The 15,713-nt window shown below is 41.2% G+C and overlaps 1 protein-coding gene across 13 annotated transcripts in view; it reads left to right on the forward strand.

The window, feature by feature from the left end:
* The window catches only part of LOC138761898 (contactin-associated protein-like 5), a 1,131,905-nt gene that overhangs the window by 606,337 nt on the left and 509,855 nt on the right, over positions 1 to 15,713 (forward strand). For all 13 annotated transcript variants that reach the window (XM_069934835.1, XM_069934832.1, XM_069934834.1 and 10 more), the window contains one exon: positions 4,494 to 4,637. In XM_069934835.1, coding sequence (XP_069790936.1) covers positions 4,494 to 4,637 — 144 coding nt within the window. The remainder of the gene's footprint in view (positions 1 to 4,493; positions 4,638 to 15,713) is intronic.

The raw sequence follows: 15,713 nt of genomic DNA on the forward strand, positions 1-15,713 counted from the left end.
AATGACAGGCACTGGAATTCTAAGCAAACAATGAGAAGCTCAAGGGACTAAAAGGTCAGGGGGCATCCATGGAAAGAAATGGACAGTCAAGGTTTTGGGACAGGAATCTTTCCCAACTTCTGGAAGGTGAAATATCAAGCATAAAAAGGTGGGCAGGGGAGAAAGGTTGGCATAAAGGCCAAGAGGTTATAGAAACTAGATGAAATATAGTTAGAATAGCAGTTAAGGGTGGCACAGTCAGCGTAGTAGTTAGGGGCAGCACAGCTAACGTAGCGATTAGCGCAATGCTGTTACAGCTTGAGCAACCAGGGTTTGAATCCAGCGCAGTCTGAAAGGAGTTTCTATATTCTCCCCTTGTCTGCATGGGTTTCTCCCAGGTGCTTGGGCTTCCTCCCACTTTTCAAAAACATTTTGGGCATGTGGGTCAATTGGGTGTGTTACAAGCCCAGAGGACCCATAAACCCAGCAGCAGTAGATATTCACCAAGACAAATGGTTACTTAAGAAAAAGTTGCTTTTAATTATCTTTAAACATAAAAACAGAATCAAACTTTAACTTATCTATTATTAACTTAAATTAACCTAACTTAACCCTCTTATAATTCTAAGCGCACGTGTATGTAATCTGTGTGTAAGTTCAGAAAAGTTCTTTTGTTCACAGTCCAATCTCATTTCTCATTCCTCCAAGTTCCCTGGTTGCAGGCAATTCTTATTCTGTGCTCAGAATTTAATATTTATAAAGTTCACCAGGCTTTGATGCTCAAAAGGTAAAAGGTTACCACTCAGGAAGATTCTTGTTGGTTTTCAGAGAGAGATTTGTTATTCCAGGACATCCACAACTGATGTACTTTCATCAGTCACCTCAGTGTCTTGCTGTCGAAATTTGACCCATCAGGGTTCACCAGATGATAGCCTCTTTCTTTCAGGTCACCACAGTGTTCCTTTTTGTTTCACTTATTCCAAGTGAAACATTAGATAGCTAGTCCTCTCCTCTTGCATGAACCACAAGGGCTTCAACCAGGCTGTCTTCCAAAAGCTTGCCAGCTTGTCCTGTTCCAGTCCCAGCAACTTCTTGCTGGTTGTAACACTGTCAAGTGCTCTTTGTGTGTTCTCTCTCTCTCTCTCTCTCTCTCTCTCTCTCTCTCTCTCTCTCTCTCTCTCTCTCTCTCTCTCTATGTCTCACATATTGAGACTCTCACTGCTTGAAAAACCACATGACCCTCTTACAACAGCAGACTCTCCTTTCAGACAACAATGGCTCCAGTCTGCTTTTTCATCTGTTGCTTTTGATAAACAATAATCCATTAGTGAAGTCTCTTGAGCACTCTTCAAAGCTCTTGTGTAAAAGTTTGAGAAACCACTATCTCCAGTATTTCAAATAAGATCTGTTTTAAAGTGTTTGCGTGACCTATTCTAACAAACCTTTCCCAATTTATTTCCCAGAAACATATCTATATATATCTGTATACTCTTATCACATGTGTAATTGAGCAGCATGGGCTCATGGGCCAAATTTAAAATGTCTAAATTTAAAATTCAACCTAAAAGTAAAACAGTAAAATTGATTAGCTAAAAGTGAGCTTAAAGAGATGAGAAAATGTCAAAGACAAAAGGCTGTAGGTTGAAACTGAGCAGTGAAGAAGATTTGAGGAAGAAATTATTTCACCAAGGTGTTGATTGGAACTCAGAGCATGCTGTCTGGATTCAAAATTCCTTTATTGCCATGTGAAAAATACACAAAATCAGTCAACTTTTGTTTGTCATAAAGGTAAACTGTAAAGCAACACTCACCTAGCCCAGTGCCCCCAAATATTAAGAAAAAAGAGAAGCAACAGAGAGTCCCTTCAGAGACACCGAGTGCCCATGGACACTCCCACATTCCAGCGCCCCCACTATTTCTGCAGCCACACAGCCTCCTGTCCGTTCCATTGGCAATCTTGAGCTCCAGTTTGAAACCTCTGAGATGATCCCTGAAATTTCATAAAAACATTAGAATTAATATACTGACACTGTGAGGTAGGTACTCCCACAATATTGAAGAAGCAGTGAACACTTAAATCAAGGCATTGAAGACAGTGAACCATGTTCTGGTAGGGTAGATCAGTGTAGGTACATGGTGAACATAGCACGTGCATGATGGGTAGAAGAACTTGTGATTCTATGATTCCATGAAAAAGCAAAAATTGACCAGAGGCAATGAATGGCCACTCTCCAAATTGATTCAACAAAATTTATTCAAAGCCTTTCACTTCTTATGTCCTTTTGTCTGCTTTTTGTTGATGATCCAGGGAAGGTAAAAGACAGTTTAATTAACAAATGGAGGTGCCAGTCACAGAAGTAATCTTGATTAATAGTCGAAAGCCAGACAGAAACAAACTCATCTCTCTCATATTGTGAGGTTCAGCAAATAAGATAAACAAGCTCCATCTGCATGGAGCATTACTGAAACAAAACCATTTTCCTGCAGTGGAACCATTATCTCTTCTCAATAGATTGATTTATTTTTTAGAACGATTTTGATGTTGTAAGCACCCCTTTAAGGACTGAAAGGTTGTGCATTAATACTGAGTGTGCGCCTAAGGTATATGCATCAATATATTCAGATAGCCGTTTAGCAATAGCCTTCACCTATATACTCTGCTGTTAAATTGGTGAATAGCCGAATTCGAGATGAACACCAATAAATCTTTCTGTGATGATGCTGGGCAAGGATTAAATTGCTTTTGTCATGCTTGGTGGCTACATTTCATCTTCATGACTAGGTTATGAGTGTGGATTATTTTACCATCATTTGGATTCAAAATTCCTTTATTGCCATGTAAAAAATACTCAAAATCAGTCAACTTTTGCTTGTCATGAAGGCACACTGTAAAGCAACTCTCGCCTACCCCAGTGCCCCCAAATACCTAGTGCCCGTGAACACTCCCACACACACTCCAGCACCCCCACAACTTCTGCAGCCCCACAGCCTCATGTCCATTCCATTGGCAATCATGAGCTCCAGTTCAAAACCTCTGAGATGATCCCTGAAATTTCATCAAAACAATAGAATTAATATATTGAATATCATAAATTTTATTTCAAGAACACAGGAAATGGGAAACCAAATCAGGAGTACATCAGTGTCCTCCTGTCATTCAATATAATCTATCTATCAATTTATCTTTCTATTCTGTGAAGCTTCCCAATAACCTATTTTCAATTTCTTATTCTTTCAAATATTTTCAAGAGCAGAAAATTCCGATTTACTACATTTGAGAGAATAAATTTTAAATGTCTGCCTTGTGGAACATAGTTGCAAGAATAAGTCAAAATTTTTTGTCATCACACGTCATGAGATTAGTTGTTTTGTGACAGCATTACAGGGCAAAACTGTTATAAATCACAATTTTAAAGAAATTAGGGCAAGAGAAGAGATTGTGAGATAGAGTCTGTGGTTCATTGTCCATTCAGAAACCTAACGGCAGGGTGTAGGACTGGCTTCCATATCATTGGGTGCACATACATGATGGTAACTTGGATCACAATATTACATTGCTTCCTTAAATTACTAACCTACCCTCAGAATCAGAATTTATTGTCATGAGCAAGTCACAAAATGTGTGCAACCATTCATATAAACTATTTTAACAACAATAAATAAATAATTTTTAAAATAGTGCACACAAAGTAAGGAAGTGTCTTTGGCTCATTTATTATTCAGGAATCTGATGGCAATGGGGAAGAAGCTGTCCTTGTGTCATTGAGTGCTCGTCTTTAGGATCCAGTACCTTTTTCCTGATGGTAGCAGAGTGAGGAGCCTGGATGGTGATGGTCTTCGAGAATAAAGGCTGCTTTATTAAAACACCGCCTCTTGTAGATGTCCTCGATGGATACCTGTGATGTCGCAGGCTGAGTTAACACTCTAGAGTTTTTTTCTTATTCTAAGAGTTGGCAACCAGCCAGAATGCTCGCCACAGAACACCTGTAGAAATTTTTGGGAGTCTTCGGTGACATACTGAATCTCCTCAAGCATAGCCGCTGGCGAGCCTTCTTCATGATTCCATTGACATGAAGGCTCCAGGACAGATTCTCACAGATGTTGACACCCAGGAATTTGAAGTTCTTGATCCTCTCCACTACTGAGCCCTGACTTCCTCCTGAAGTCCACAATCATCTCCTTGGTTTTGCTAATTATTGGGAAGTCATTGATTGTTTCCTGTTTTCATTTCAGGAATCCTAGTTTGAGAGAATAGTTGAGAATATCCAGAGTGAGACATAGTAAATTGAATTGTGACAACACATCTATGCAAATGTCTTGGGTGCCATACATTTGCATCTTGTGTTGCCTCTCTTACATGCCATGGAGGTTGGTCAAAGTCATTCCCTATAGACATTTTAACTTATTAACTGCTTTTTTTTGTTGGTGGTGTAGTGTTATTATTCTACATTATCAGCATATATTTAATCAGCATAATGAAGTGCGTGTCTTTTTGTGCATCTTTTCCTTGGCAGCTGAGCATTGGAGGGATTCCAATTCCAGGAAAGTCGATGACATCCCTGAGGAAGAACTTTCATGGCTGTATCGAAAATCTCTATTACAATGGAGTGAATATTATTGATCTGGCGAAGCGACATAAACCTCAGATATACATTGTGGTAAGATCTTAGAAACAAAGATAATCATGAAGACCAGGGGAGATAGAATCAGCTAAAAGAGTAAGTGGATATATTAGTGATCCCTGGAAATAACATCAATAGCTTTGCATAATTTCGGTGTGGCATGATTAGTGTGGAGGTTAGCACAATGTGGGTTCAAATGCAGCTCCGTCTGTAAGGAGTTTATATGTTCTCCCTGTGTCTCCTCTGGGTATTCTGGTTTCCTCCCACCCTTCAAAAATGTACAGGAATTGGTTAATTGGGTGGCACAGGCTCAAAGGCCGAAAGAGCTTAATGTCTAATAAATACATAAAGGAGCACTTCATTAACTTAAAATGTGTGAATTAGCATGTTGCTTTATAATTGATCTCATGCTCTCTAATCTCTCAGTCCCCTTGATCTCATTGAAATGTTAAATTTAAAGGTGATCCCTGTTGATTTCAATCAAGCCACACGAAAGAAAAAACTTGAATTTTTGTTGCCCTTGTCAGAACTTCAAGATATTTTTTAATGCATGTTGGTCTTTCAGGTAAAGAATGTAGTTTGGTGCATAAGTACATCTTACAAATTCAGCTGATTAGTTTTAGAGTTGGATGAGGAATACTGTAAATCCAAGGCATTAGAATGTAAGAAAACAGACTACTCAGGCCCTCAACCCTCTCTCTTTTTCATTATGATCATGACTGTTCTTCCTTAAGCCTCAACTCTTCTTCTGTGCCAGTTTCCACCTTTTGCTTGCCATAGAGGCATGCCAATAAGCACCTCTCGCCTAGCCCAGCGCCCCCAAACATTAAGAGGAAAAGAAACAACAGGGAGTCCCTTCAGAGACTCCATGACTGTGGATTCTCCTCCAGCGCTTTTCATAAATATTAAATCTTTTCTTTCAATGCACTCAATGAACATTCTTCCATGATTATCTGGTGTAGAGAAGTCCAGGAATTCATGAATTTCTGCAAGAAGTTGCCATACACTTAGCTTCAAATTTTCCCCCCTTAATCTTGAAAGTAACATTTGAGATTCTTACTCCACTGGAACCATATTCAAGTTCAAATTTATTTATCATCCATTTGTACCAGTACAATCTGATGTAAAAGAGGGAAAACACACAGGACACACAAATTATACCTATTAACTCTCTTATGACCTCGAAAGATCATGGTAAAAGCACAGAAATCCTGGAGGAACTCAGCCAGTCTTGCAGCATCCATAGGAGGTAAAGATATATTACTGATCTTTTGAGCCTAAGTCAATCCTCAAGTTTTTATTGCAATCGCAGCATTTGTGAGAGACAGAAAACACTGCTCTACTTCAAAAGATGAGCTAAATCCTTAATCTAACATTTCAGAGTGCAGCACTTAGAGAGAGGTAATTATTAATATTTAATTATCAATCACTAAACACTTTGGGTTAGAAATGGGTTCTCAGTCATTTACACTATACATGAAATAGAGTGGCAGTTCATGACCCTTGATACTTTCTCCATTGGTGCAAAGTGGAACCAGCTCAGTGAAAGTGACTTAAAGTAGCTGTCAATGCAGTGACATCAGGTTTACTATTCATTATATTATTAATTCTGGCCAAACCTGACACTATCTGATCGCCTGAACCCGAATGCCTGGCAAGGTCAAGTCAGATCATGTACATTCATTGTTGGGAGTTGTATGTTGGTCAAATCATACAATAGAAAAACAGGCTCTTTCGGCCCTGCAAGTCTGTGCTGAACCAGTTTTTTGCCCCAGTCTATAGCCCTCCATACCTCTCCTGTCCAAGTTCCTCCCACCCTGTCCAAGTTCCTGTCCAAGTTCATTTTATTTGTTAAAATTGAGCCCACATTTGTCATTTCTGCTGGCAGCTCATTCCACACTTGTATTCATTTTCCGTGTGAAGATGTTCCCACTAAATGTTTCCCCTTTCATATAACCCATATCCTTTAGTTTGTAACTCATTTACCCTCTGTGGAAAAAGCCTATCTACAATTACTGTCTATCCCCCTCATAATTTTAAATACCTCCATTAAATCTCCCCTCATTCTTCTATGCATCTGGGAATAAAGTCCTAACCTGTTTAACCTTGCCCCACAAGTCAGTTCCTGAAGTCTAGGCAACATCCTTGTAAATCCTTTCTGCACTCTTTCTATCTTATTGATATCTTTCCTGTAGTTAGGTGACCAAAACTGCACACAAATTTGGTCTTATACAACTTTACCACAACATCTCAGCTCCTATACTCAGTAAGGTCAATGTACCAAAAGCTCTGTGTACAACCCTATTTACCTGTAACACCTCTTCCAGGGAATTATGTATCTGTATTCCCATGCCCCTCTGTTCTACCACACTCCTCAGTGCCCTGCCATTTACAGTATATGCCCTTTCTTGATTTTCAAAATGCAACACCTCACAATTGGCTGCATTAAATTCCATCTGCCATTTTTCAGTCCACTTTTTCCAGCTAGTCCAGATCCCTCTGCAAGTTTTTAAAATCTTTGCTGTCCACAACACCTCCAATCTTAGTGTCATCCACAAACTTGCTGATCCAATTTACCACATTATCATCCAGATCTTTGATTAAATGACAATGGTCCCAGCACCAATCCCTAAGGCACACCACTAGTCACAGGCCTCAAGTCTGAGAAGCAATAATTAACTACTACTATCTGGCTTCTCCCGTCCAGCCATTATTGAATCTAGTTCACTACTTCACCATGAATACCTAGCATCTGAATGTTCCTGACCTACCTCCCATGTGGGACCTTGTCAAGGGCCTTACTAAAGTCCATGTAGAAAAGACTTTGTCAACATTGCTAGTAACCTCCTCAAAAAAACTCTATAAGATTGTTTAAACATGACCTACCAGGCACAAAGCCATGCTGACCATCCTTAATCAGTTTCTGGCAACATATAATTGTATATCCGATCTCTTACAATACCTTCCGATAATTTACCTACTACTGATGTCAGGCTCACTGGCCTATAATTTCCAGGGTTACTTTTTAAACCATTTTAAACAAAGGAACAATGTAAGCTATCCTCTGGCATCAGGACGGCTAAAGACATTTTAAATATTTCTGCCAGAACCCGTGCAACTTCTACACTAGCCTCCCTCAAGGTCTGAGGGAATATCTTTTCAGGCTCTGGGGATTTATCTACCTTTATTTGCTTTAAGACAGCAAGCACTTCCTCTTTATAGGTTCTATGATCTCACTGCGTGCTTTCCTTACTTTCCAAGACTCTGTGCCTGCTTTCTGAGTGAATACTGATGAAAATTGAAGATCTTCCCCATCTCTTTTAACTCCATACAAAGAAACCTCTCTGATCTTCAAGGGGACCAATTTTCCCCCTTACCATCTTTTTGCTCTTTATATACCTGTGGAAACCCTTAGGATTTTCCTTCACACTGTCTGTCAAAGCAACCTCATGTATTTTTTCCTTCCTGATTTATTTCTTGAGGTTTTTCTTGCATTTTTAAAATATTCCTCAAGTACCTCATTTGCTCCATGTTGCCTATAACTGCTCTATACCTCACTGAAACAGATTCCCAATATCACTCAAAAACCAAGGTTCCCTATGCCTGCTAACCTTGCCTTTAATTCTGACAGGAACATATAAACTCTGTACTCTCAAAATTACATCTTTGAAGGTCCTCCAGGTGAGGTGGGCATATTTTTTTTTAACCTAAGCTCATTATGTTTTTATGGTATACGATTGTTTTATGGATACCTCTAAGTTCACGAGCAATTTCTTTCCTATGACTACCAGCATCTTAAACATCCCCATTTTACATTAATCAGGGACTGCACCGACACCACATAAAGGACTATATATGCTATTAAAATTACACCTTTTTTCTTGCACTTTGGTGGCTGTGAATATTTATGATCTATCTTGTATATTTATTACCTCATTCCAATTTATTTTAATGTATATTACTGTAGTTTTTATGAAGTACTTGTTCAGCTTCAGCAAGTAATGATTTTGGTGCATAAGTACATTGTACAAGGTATATGACAATAAACTCATTATCATTACAGAAATAAGCAATTTGGTTAACTACTTGTTTTATAATAGCTGCCAAGGTGGGACTTAAACCGACAACTCCAGATCGATGAACCAGGCCACTGAAGGCCAGTTGACTAATTTCACCCAACTGCTGTCCTTTCTCACTCCTTCCGACCATTCTGAATGGAAACATTTCAGTTTCATTCACATGATTAATTTGGAAGTTGCTTTTGGCCCTTCTCAAAGGAATGTCTGCAGATTGTTCTACTTTTATACCCACTTTCCACTCTGGTTCATGTTTTTCAAGAGGTTCCAGACATGAGACACTTTGTATTCACACAAGTTATTACATTAAAAAAAGTAAATTTGCCTTGATGGAGATGATGTTCGAAGTTTGTCACTTGTAGACAGTTATAAGAATGTTAGCCACATTTAGCTTATTGAATCATTCCGAGTCCAATATTGTGATCACATACAATCTTAACAAGGAATTACCTCCTTAAATTTTAAATGTAGACATACAGCTTGGTAACAGGTCATTTTGGCACACAAACCCAGTGCCACCCAATTACACCCAATTGACCTACAACCCCGTACGTTTTGAAGGGTGGGAGGAAACTGGAGCACCCAGAGGAAACCCACGTAGACACGGGGAGAACATACAAACTCCTTACAGACAGTGCTGCATTCAAACTCGCGTCACTGGCACCGTAATAGTGTCGTGGTAACTACTATACTAACTGTCCTGCCTCTTACTGATGCCACATTTAATGCAAAACATAAAACTTTACTCAGAATTGCATTCAGCATAAAGTACCCTTGACTTTATCAAATAGAGACTAGATTTTCATATCTACTCTGTCCAATCTTTTCAGCATTTTAAATGTTTCTATCAGATCCCCTCTCATTCTTCTATACTCCAATGAGTACAGTCGAAGAGCCGCTAAACGTTCGTTGCATTCAAGAATCATCCTGGTAAATCATCTCTGTTCACTCTCCAACATCATTACATCCTTTCTTAGATAAGGGGCCCAAAATTGCACATAGTTGTAACGCGACTGATTGCACTGGAGACTTGTGAGAAGTACAAACACACTTTTAATAGATTACAATCAATGGTTGGTAGATACAATAGTCATCAGGTGAATCTGAAGTAAGGTGGAAAAACCAGGTTTTATATTGGGGTAGGTGAGAGTGGAGCTAAGGGAGGAGCCAGCCATCTGAACAATACACAGACAATGAATTCCAGTTCACTGCATTTACCCCTTCCTTCAGAAGAGAACCTGCGGGTGAAAAACAGAGACCATACATTAAAAAAAAACTAATAGTTTACAAATATTTACAAGTTGAGTCGGTCAGGATGTCTAGTTATTTTGGTTGAGCGCCTCAGTACTGCAGGACTTAGGACTTGCTGAACTTCCTGGACCCCCGTGGTGCAGGGTTACTGGGTCTCGAGTCCAGCTCTGATTGCGGAGTGGACTGACCCACTTCCTGAGCAGAGTCGTCCGGAACCCTGTGTGGGATACTTGGTGGTTCATGGCTTGTTTGAGGCGTCGGATCCTCAGTTCCAGCAGGTGCCATGTCCCTGATTGAGACAATATCCTCTCTGCCATCAGGGCATATGTTGGGTTGGCATGCACTGTCTCGATCAGGGGGTCTGTCTTGCTTCTCCTCACATGCTTTCTCAGCAGGACTGTCCCCACTGCCATTAGCCAAGCCAGGAGGGTGGTCCTGGACGTGGATTTCCTCTGGAAAGTGAATAGTAGCTCGTGAGGATTTGCATTGGTCGCAATGCAGAGAAGCAACATTATGTAGTGAAGCACCATGGGTGAGCCTGGAAGGCCTTTGGTCCGGCGCCAATTTCACAGCCTTCCATACCATTGCATTTTCCTTTTCAATTTGTCCATTTCCACGGGGATTGTGGCTAGTCATCCTGCTTGAAGCAATACCTCTTACAAACAGATACTGGCATAGCTCTTTGCTCATACATGATGAGCCCTGGTTGCTGTGGATATAGCTGGGATACCCAAACAGGGTGAAAATACAGTGCAAGGCTCCGATGACCGTGGTGGTGGTCATGTCTGGGAAGGGGATGGCAAACATAAATCGTGAATACTTGATGATGTTAAGAAAGTACATGTTTCTGTTGGTGGAAGGGAGAGGACCTTTGAAATTGACATTGAGTGGTTCAAAGGGGTGGGATGCCTTTATCAGATGTGTTTTGTCGGGGCAGTAGAAGTGCAGTTTGCATTCAACGCAGACCTGGCAGGACCTGGTCATTTCCCTGATGTCCTCAATGGTGCAGGGCAGATTGCAGGCCTTGATGAAATGAGCCATGTGAGTGATGCCCAGGTGGCAAAGCTCATTGTGCAGTGACCACAGCTGGCCAGTGTGGGCAGAGACACATCTTCCTCTTGACAGGGCATCTGGAGGTTCATTGAGAGTACCTGGCCTGTATGCCATATCATAATTATAGGTGGAGAGTTTGATCCTCCACCTCGCCATCTTGTCATTCTTTATTTTACCCCTTTTTGTGTTAATAAACATGAATGCCACTGATCGCTGGTCAGTGAGAAGTGTAAATTTCCTGCCGGCCAGGATACGTCTCTAGTGCCTGATGGTGTCTACCATGGCTTGGGCCTCTTTCTTCACTGATGGGTTCTGAAGGTCATGGCCTTGAGTGGTTCAGGAAAAAAAAAGCAACTGGCCTGACCACCTTGTTAAGAGTAGCAGCCAGAGCCACGTCAGAGACATCGCTTTTCACATGGAAAGGTGCATTCTTGTCCACCGCATGCATGGTAGCATTTGCAATATAGCTCCAAACGTCATTGAAAGGCACCTGCACTTCAGCCAATAATGCGAAGGAGGTGGATTTTAAGAGGGGACTGACTTTATCCATTGGGCTTAGTAAGAAAAGAAGCCCAGGCACCTCCTTAAGGTCTTCATGATCTTCAAGATTGGGAGGTCTAACAGGGAGTGTTTTTGATTGGGGTTAGGACCAATGACGTCATCCTCCACCATATAGCCCAGAATCACCAGATGTTTAGTCCAGAATATGCACTTACTGGAGTTGTACGTGAGATTCAAGGATTTAGCAGTGTAGAGAAACCTCTGGAGGTTGGCATCATGGACTTCCAGAGAGTGTCCACAAATGGTGACATTGTCAAGATAAGAGAAGGTGGCCTTTAACCTATATTTATCAACCATTTTGTCCATCTGTCTCTGAAAGACTGAAACCCCATTAGTGATACCAAAAAGGACCCTCCAGAACTGATAAAACCATCTGCCTGCCTTAAATGCTGTGTAGTGGTGGTCCTTTGAATTGATCGGTAACTCATGGTATGCAGCTTTCAGGTCAATGCTTCAATGGACCCGATACTGCACAATTTCATTTACCATGTCCAAAATTCAAGTGAAGGGGTTTGCGTCTAGGAGTGTGAAATGATTAATTGTTTGGCTATAGTCAGTTGCTACCCTGAACTTTTCTCCCCCATTTACAACTACCACCTTGGCTCTCCATGGGTTGTTGCTAGGCTCAATTATACTTTCTTTGAGCAGCTGCTGTGTCTCGCCTCTAATCAATTCCCGATCACCCGAACTGTATTTCCTGCTCTTTGTGGGTCTTGGCTTGCAATCGGGAGTCAGGTTCAGAAACAATGGCGGGAAAATTAATATTTAGAGTGGAGGGACCACATGTGGCATCCAGCTTTTGGGACCTTTCGTTCTGCACCGTAATTGGAGGAAGTGGGCCAGAGGACTCCATGGTCACATTTTTAAGCAACACAGGAGAACACAAATCCTTCAGTACATACAATCGGAACTTACAAATTTTCCCCCTTTTACAGTTAGATGTACTATGCAATACCCCTGGATTGTCACAGAGTGCGAGTGCAAAGCCAGGAAAATACAATAGTCCATCGAGCACACTCTTGTACTGCAGAGCTGTCAGAGTTTAAAAATCTCTCAGTGGAGCCTTTGTCTACTAAGCAATCAGTCAAGTGTCAGTTTACCCTCATTCCCATCATTGAGTTATTCAACTGGTAGGGTATTGCCTGATCCAGGACGACTGATGCCAGTGATCCGGAAACCACTTTGCTCCCATGTCAATGTCAACTCTCTCCTCTTGGCCTGCAGGCAGACAGGATGGTGTTGACAATGAGGCATGGCAAGATGGCCACCATTCCTTCCCATGATGCTTTACATCCGGTGCGGGTCTCGCCATGAGGCATGGCAAGATGCTTACAGCGAGCAGCATGGAGAGGCTGGGGCTGACACTTTGGGACTCAGGCATGGGTTGAACATAGATTCAGGGGTCACACATGTGGTCGCCCTCTTTGTGTTCCCCTTTGGCCCTACAGATCTTCACCCAGTGCCCTCGCTTACCGCATCCTGAGCTCATGGACTACTTTGTGGGGGCATTGTGCCTATCCACAGAAGTAGCATTCCCCAGTTGCATGTGGCCGCAGCGGTCAGTATTGAGGCTGTGGGGGTTGCTGGTGCCCCGCTGACCTGGTCTTCTGGTACTGCTTTCACCCGCAAGGTCGTCAGCCTCTAGTTGGGCATGTTTGAGTGCTTTCGCCAGCTCCAGGGTGCTGGCCAAGTCTTTCTTCCCCAACTCTAGTAGTCACTGCCTCACTCCTGCCACGAGTGTGTCCTGGATTTGTTTCCCCTCTCTCACTCAGGCCGAGACCACTTTGAGGTGGTATTGCCTAGTTAAGGTCCACAGTTCAAGGACATAATAGTCCAGTAACTCACCCGGATGCTGCTGACGTTGAGAGAGTAGGTGCCTCACCAGCACATCATTCTAGGGCCTCATGTAGTGGGCCTTCAAGCCTTCTATGGTCAACTCATAAGTTGCAGAGTCCCTGATGACAGCGAATCCCTTGGGGCTGACTCGAGAGAGAAGTGCAGATGTCTGGAGACTATCAGCATTGAAGACGTTTTGCATGGCCATCAATTAAGACTAGAAGCACTCAAGCCAGTAGCCAAATTCCACTGGGGCCTCTGGGGACAGAGTGTTGACCTGGAGCATGCCTGGCATCAACTGGGCTTCCATCCTGCTCCAAGTAAGGTATTAAAATTGTAATGTGACTGATTGCACTTAGAGATTTGTGAAGAGCATAAACACACTTTTAATAGCTTACAATCAATGATCTGTAGATACAATAGTCCTCAGGCATTGAAAGGTCATGTGGCTTGCACCAAGTGCACCCTATCTGGTTGGTAGAAGTGAGGTTTGCACCCCTCACACACCCAGCACTCCCTGGTCATGTCTCTAACCTCCCCGATGGAGTACAGCTGATTTGATGAAGTGGAAAACTCTTGTGGCACCAGGGTGGCAGAGGTTATTATTGAGGGTTTTGAGGTAGTCTATATGGACATTGGTACATGGAACAGGGCATCTGGGGGCTCATTGACCTTTCCTAGGTGATTCATCATATCGTAGTTATAGGTGGAATTCAATCCTCCATCTCATTTTTTAATATTTAATTTAAGATCAATACATATAACAAAATAAACATCATATCACATTATTACAGCTTTTGATTAAATACATGTTGATTTATATAAAGCAAAAGAAGAAAAAACTACAAAACCCTATCTAAACCCTCCCTCCCGGCCCCCAACACTTTTAACCCCCATTGAAAATACTAACTATAAAAAAATGAATTACTAAAATACATAATGAATATGATTATATATTGAATTGGAATGGTTCAGGAAATGCTCAAAGATCCCAAAAACATTTCACAAGAAAATATTATTTTTAAGGAAAGACTTCTCTGGTCCGGAGGATTAAAAGTAATTATTTATAATTTCAAACCCATTGTTTTAGCATATGGGCTCCAAATCCATAAAAATATAGAATATTTACCTCTTAAATTAAATGTTTTTTTTTCTAATAGTGTATAACTTTGAATCTCTGTACACTGTCTTCCTAATGTTATTGAAAACTCTGATTTCCAAGTGACAGCAATTCATTTCCTTGCTGTCACCAAAGCTAATTTAACAAATTTCAACCGAAAATCTGATAAATGTAGTTTAGGAATTATGCTTTCAAAATTTCCCATCAAAAATAGCTCAGGGTTCAATGGAAAAACAACACCTGTAACCTGTTGCAAAAACTTACTAATAGAAATCCAAAAAGGTTTAACTTTTGAATAAGACCATGTAGAATGAATAAAAGTTTCAATATCTTCACCACATCTAAAACATTGATCCGATGTATTCAATTTCGATCTATTCAATTTCTGAAGTGTAATATATGACTGATATATTGGTCCCTGCCAATTAACTCAATCCCACAAATCAACACTCAGCATAACTCTTTTTCCTCTGCAACCTTTTTAAGCTTTCCAATTAAATGAATTCAAGATCAAGGTTCCATTTATTATCCTGCACACAAAATACACAACCATGTTTTCCTTTCAGGTGCCATTCGACTAATACCTCCATAAAGACAAGGAAGAGAAGCAAAAGAGGGCCCCTTCTGAGACATCACCTATCTATGGATCCCACCACATCCTCTGATGCCACTGCCTCCTGTGGTCCCAGAGCCTATGTAGCTGCATAGACTCCTGTCCAGTCCAGTGATGAACCTGAGCTTGAGGCATCCAAGAGGCCTTGGTTCTGAATCATTGAAATGATTAGGAAACTGTCTGCTCTACCAAGATTATTCAAATCCTTGTCTAGATGCTTCGTCAGGGTTGTGAGAATCTCTTCCTCTTCACTTCCCTTGGGATGTGCATTCCTGATTCTATTGTACTAGATCTAAAGGTTCCATTGTTGTCATGTAATACTATATTTAGAATTTAAACAAAATGCTTTAACTTTTATCTACCACAAGGAACTGAGAGTCACCACTTTGTCCAGCACCCCTCACAGAAACCTACAGCACCTTATGTTCCTAGGTGATCTCCCCTCCAAGTACTGACCAGTCCTGAGCCTGCTTTGCTTCCAAGGTCTAAGGGAGATAGCTTCAAGATCTAGGGTAGCAGATCTAGGACAAAGATGAGGAGGATCTGCTTTACCCAGAAGGTGGTGAATTTATGGAATTCACTGCCCATTGAAGCAATGGAGG

The sequence above is a fragment of the Narcine bancroftii genome, chromosome 4 (assembly GCF_036971445.1).
Source record: "Narcine bancroftii isolate sNarBan1 chromosome 4, sNarBan1.hap1, whole genome shotgun sequence".
In the NCBI taxonomy this organism is placed as follows: Eukaryota; Metazoa; Chordata; class Chondrichthyes; order Torpediniformes; family Narcinidae; genus Narcine; species Narcine bancroftii.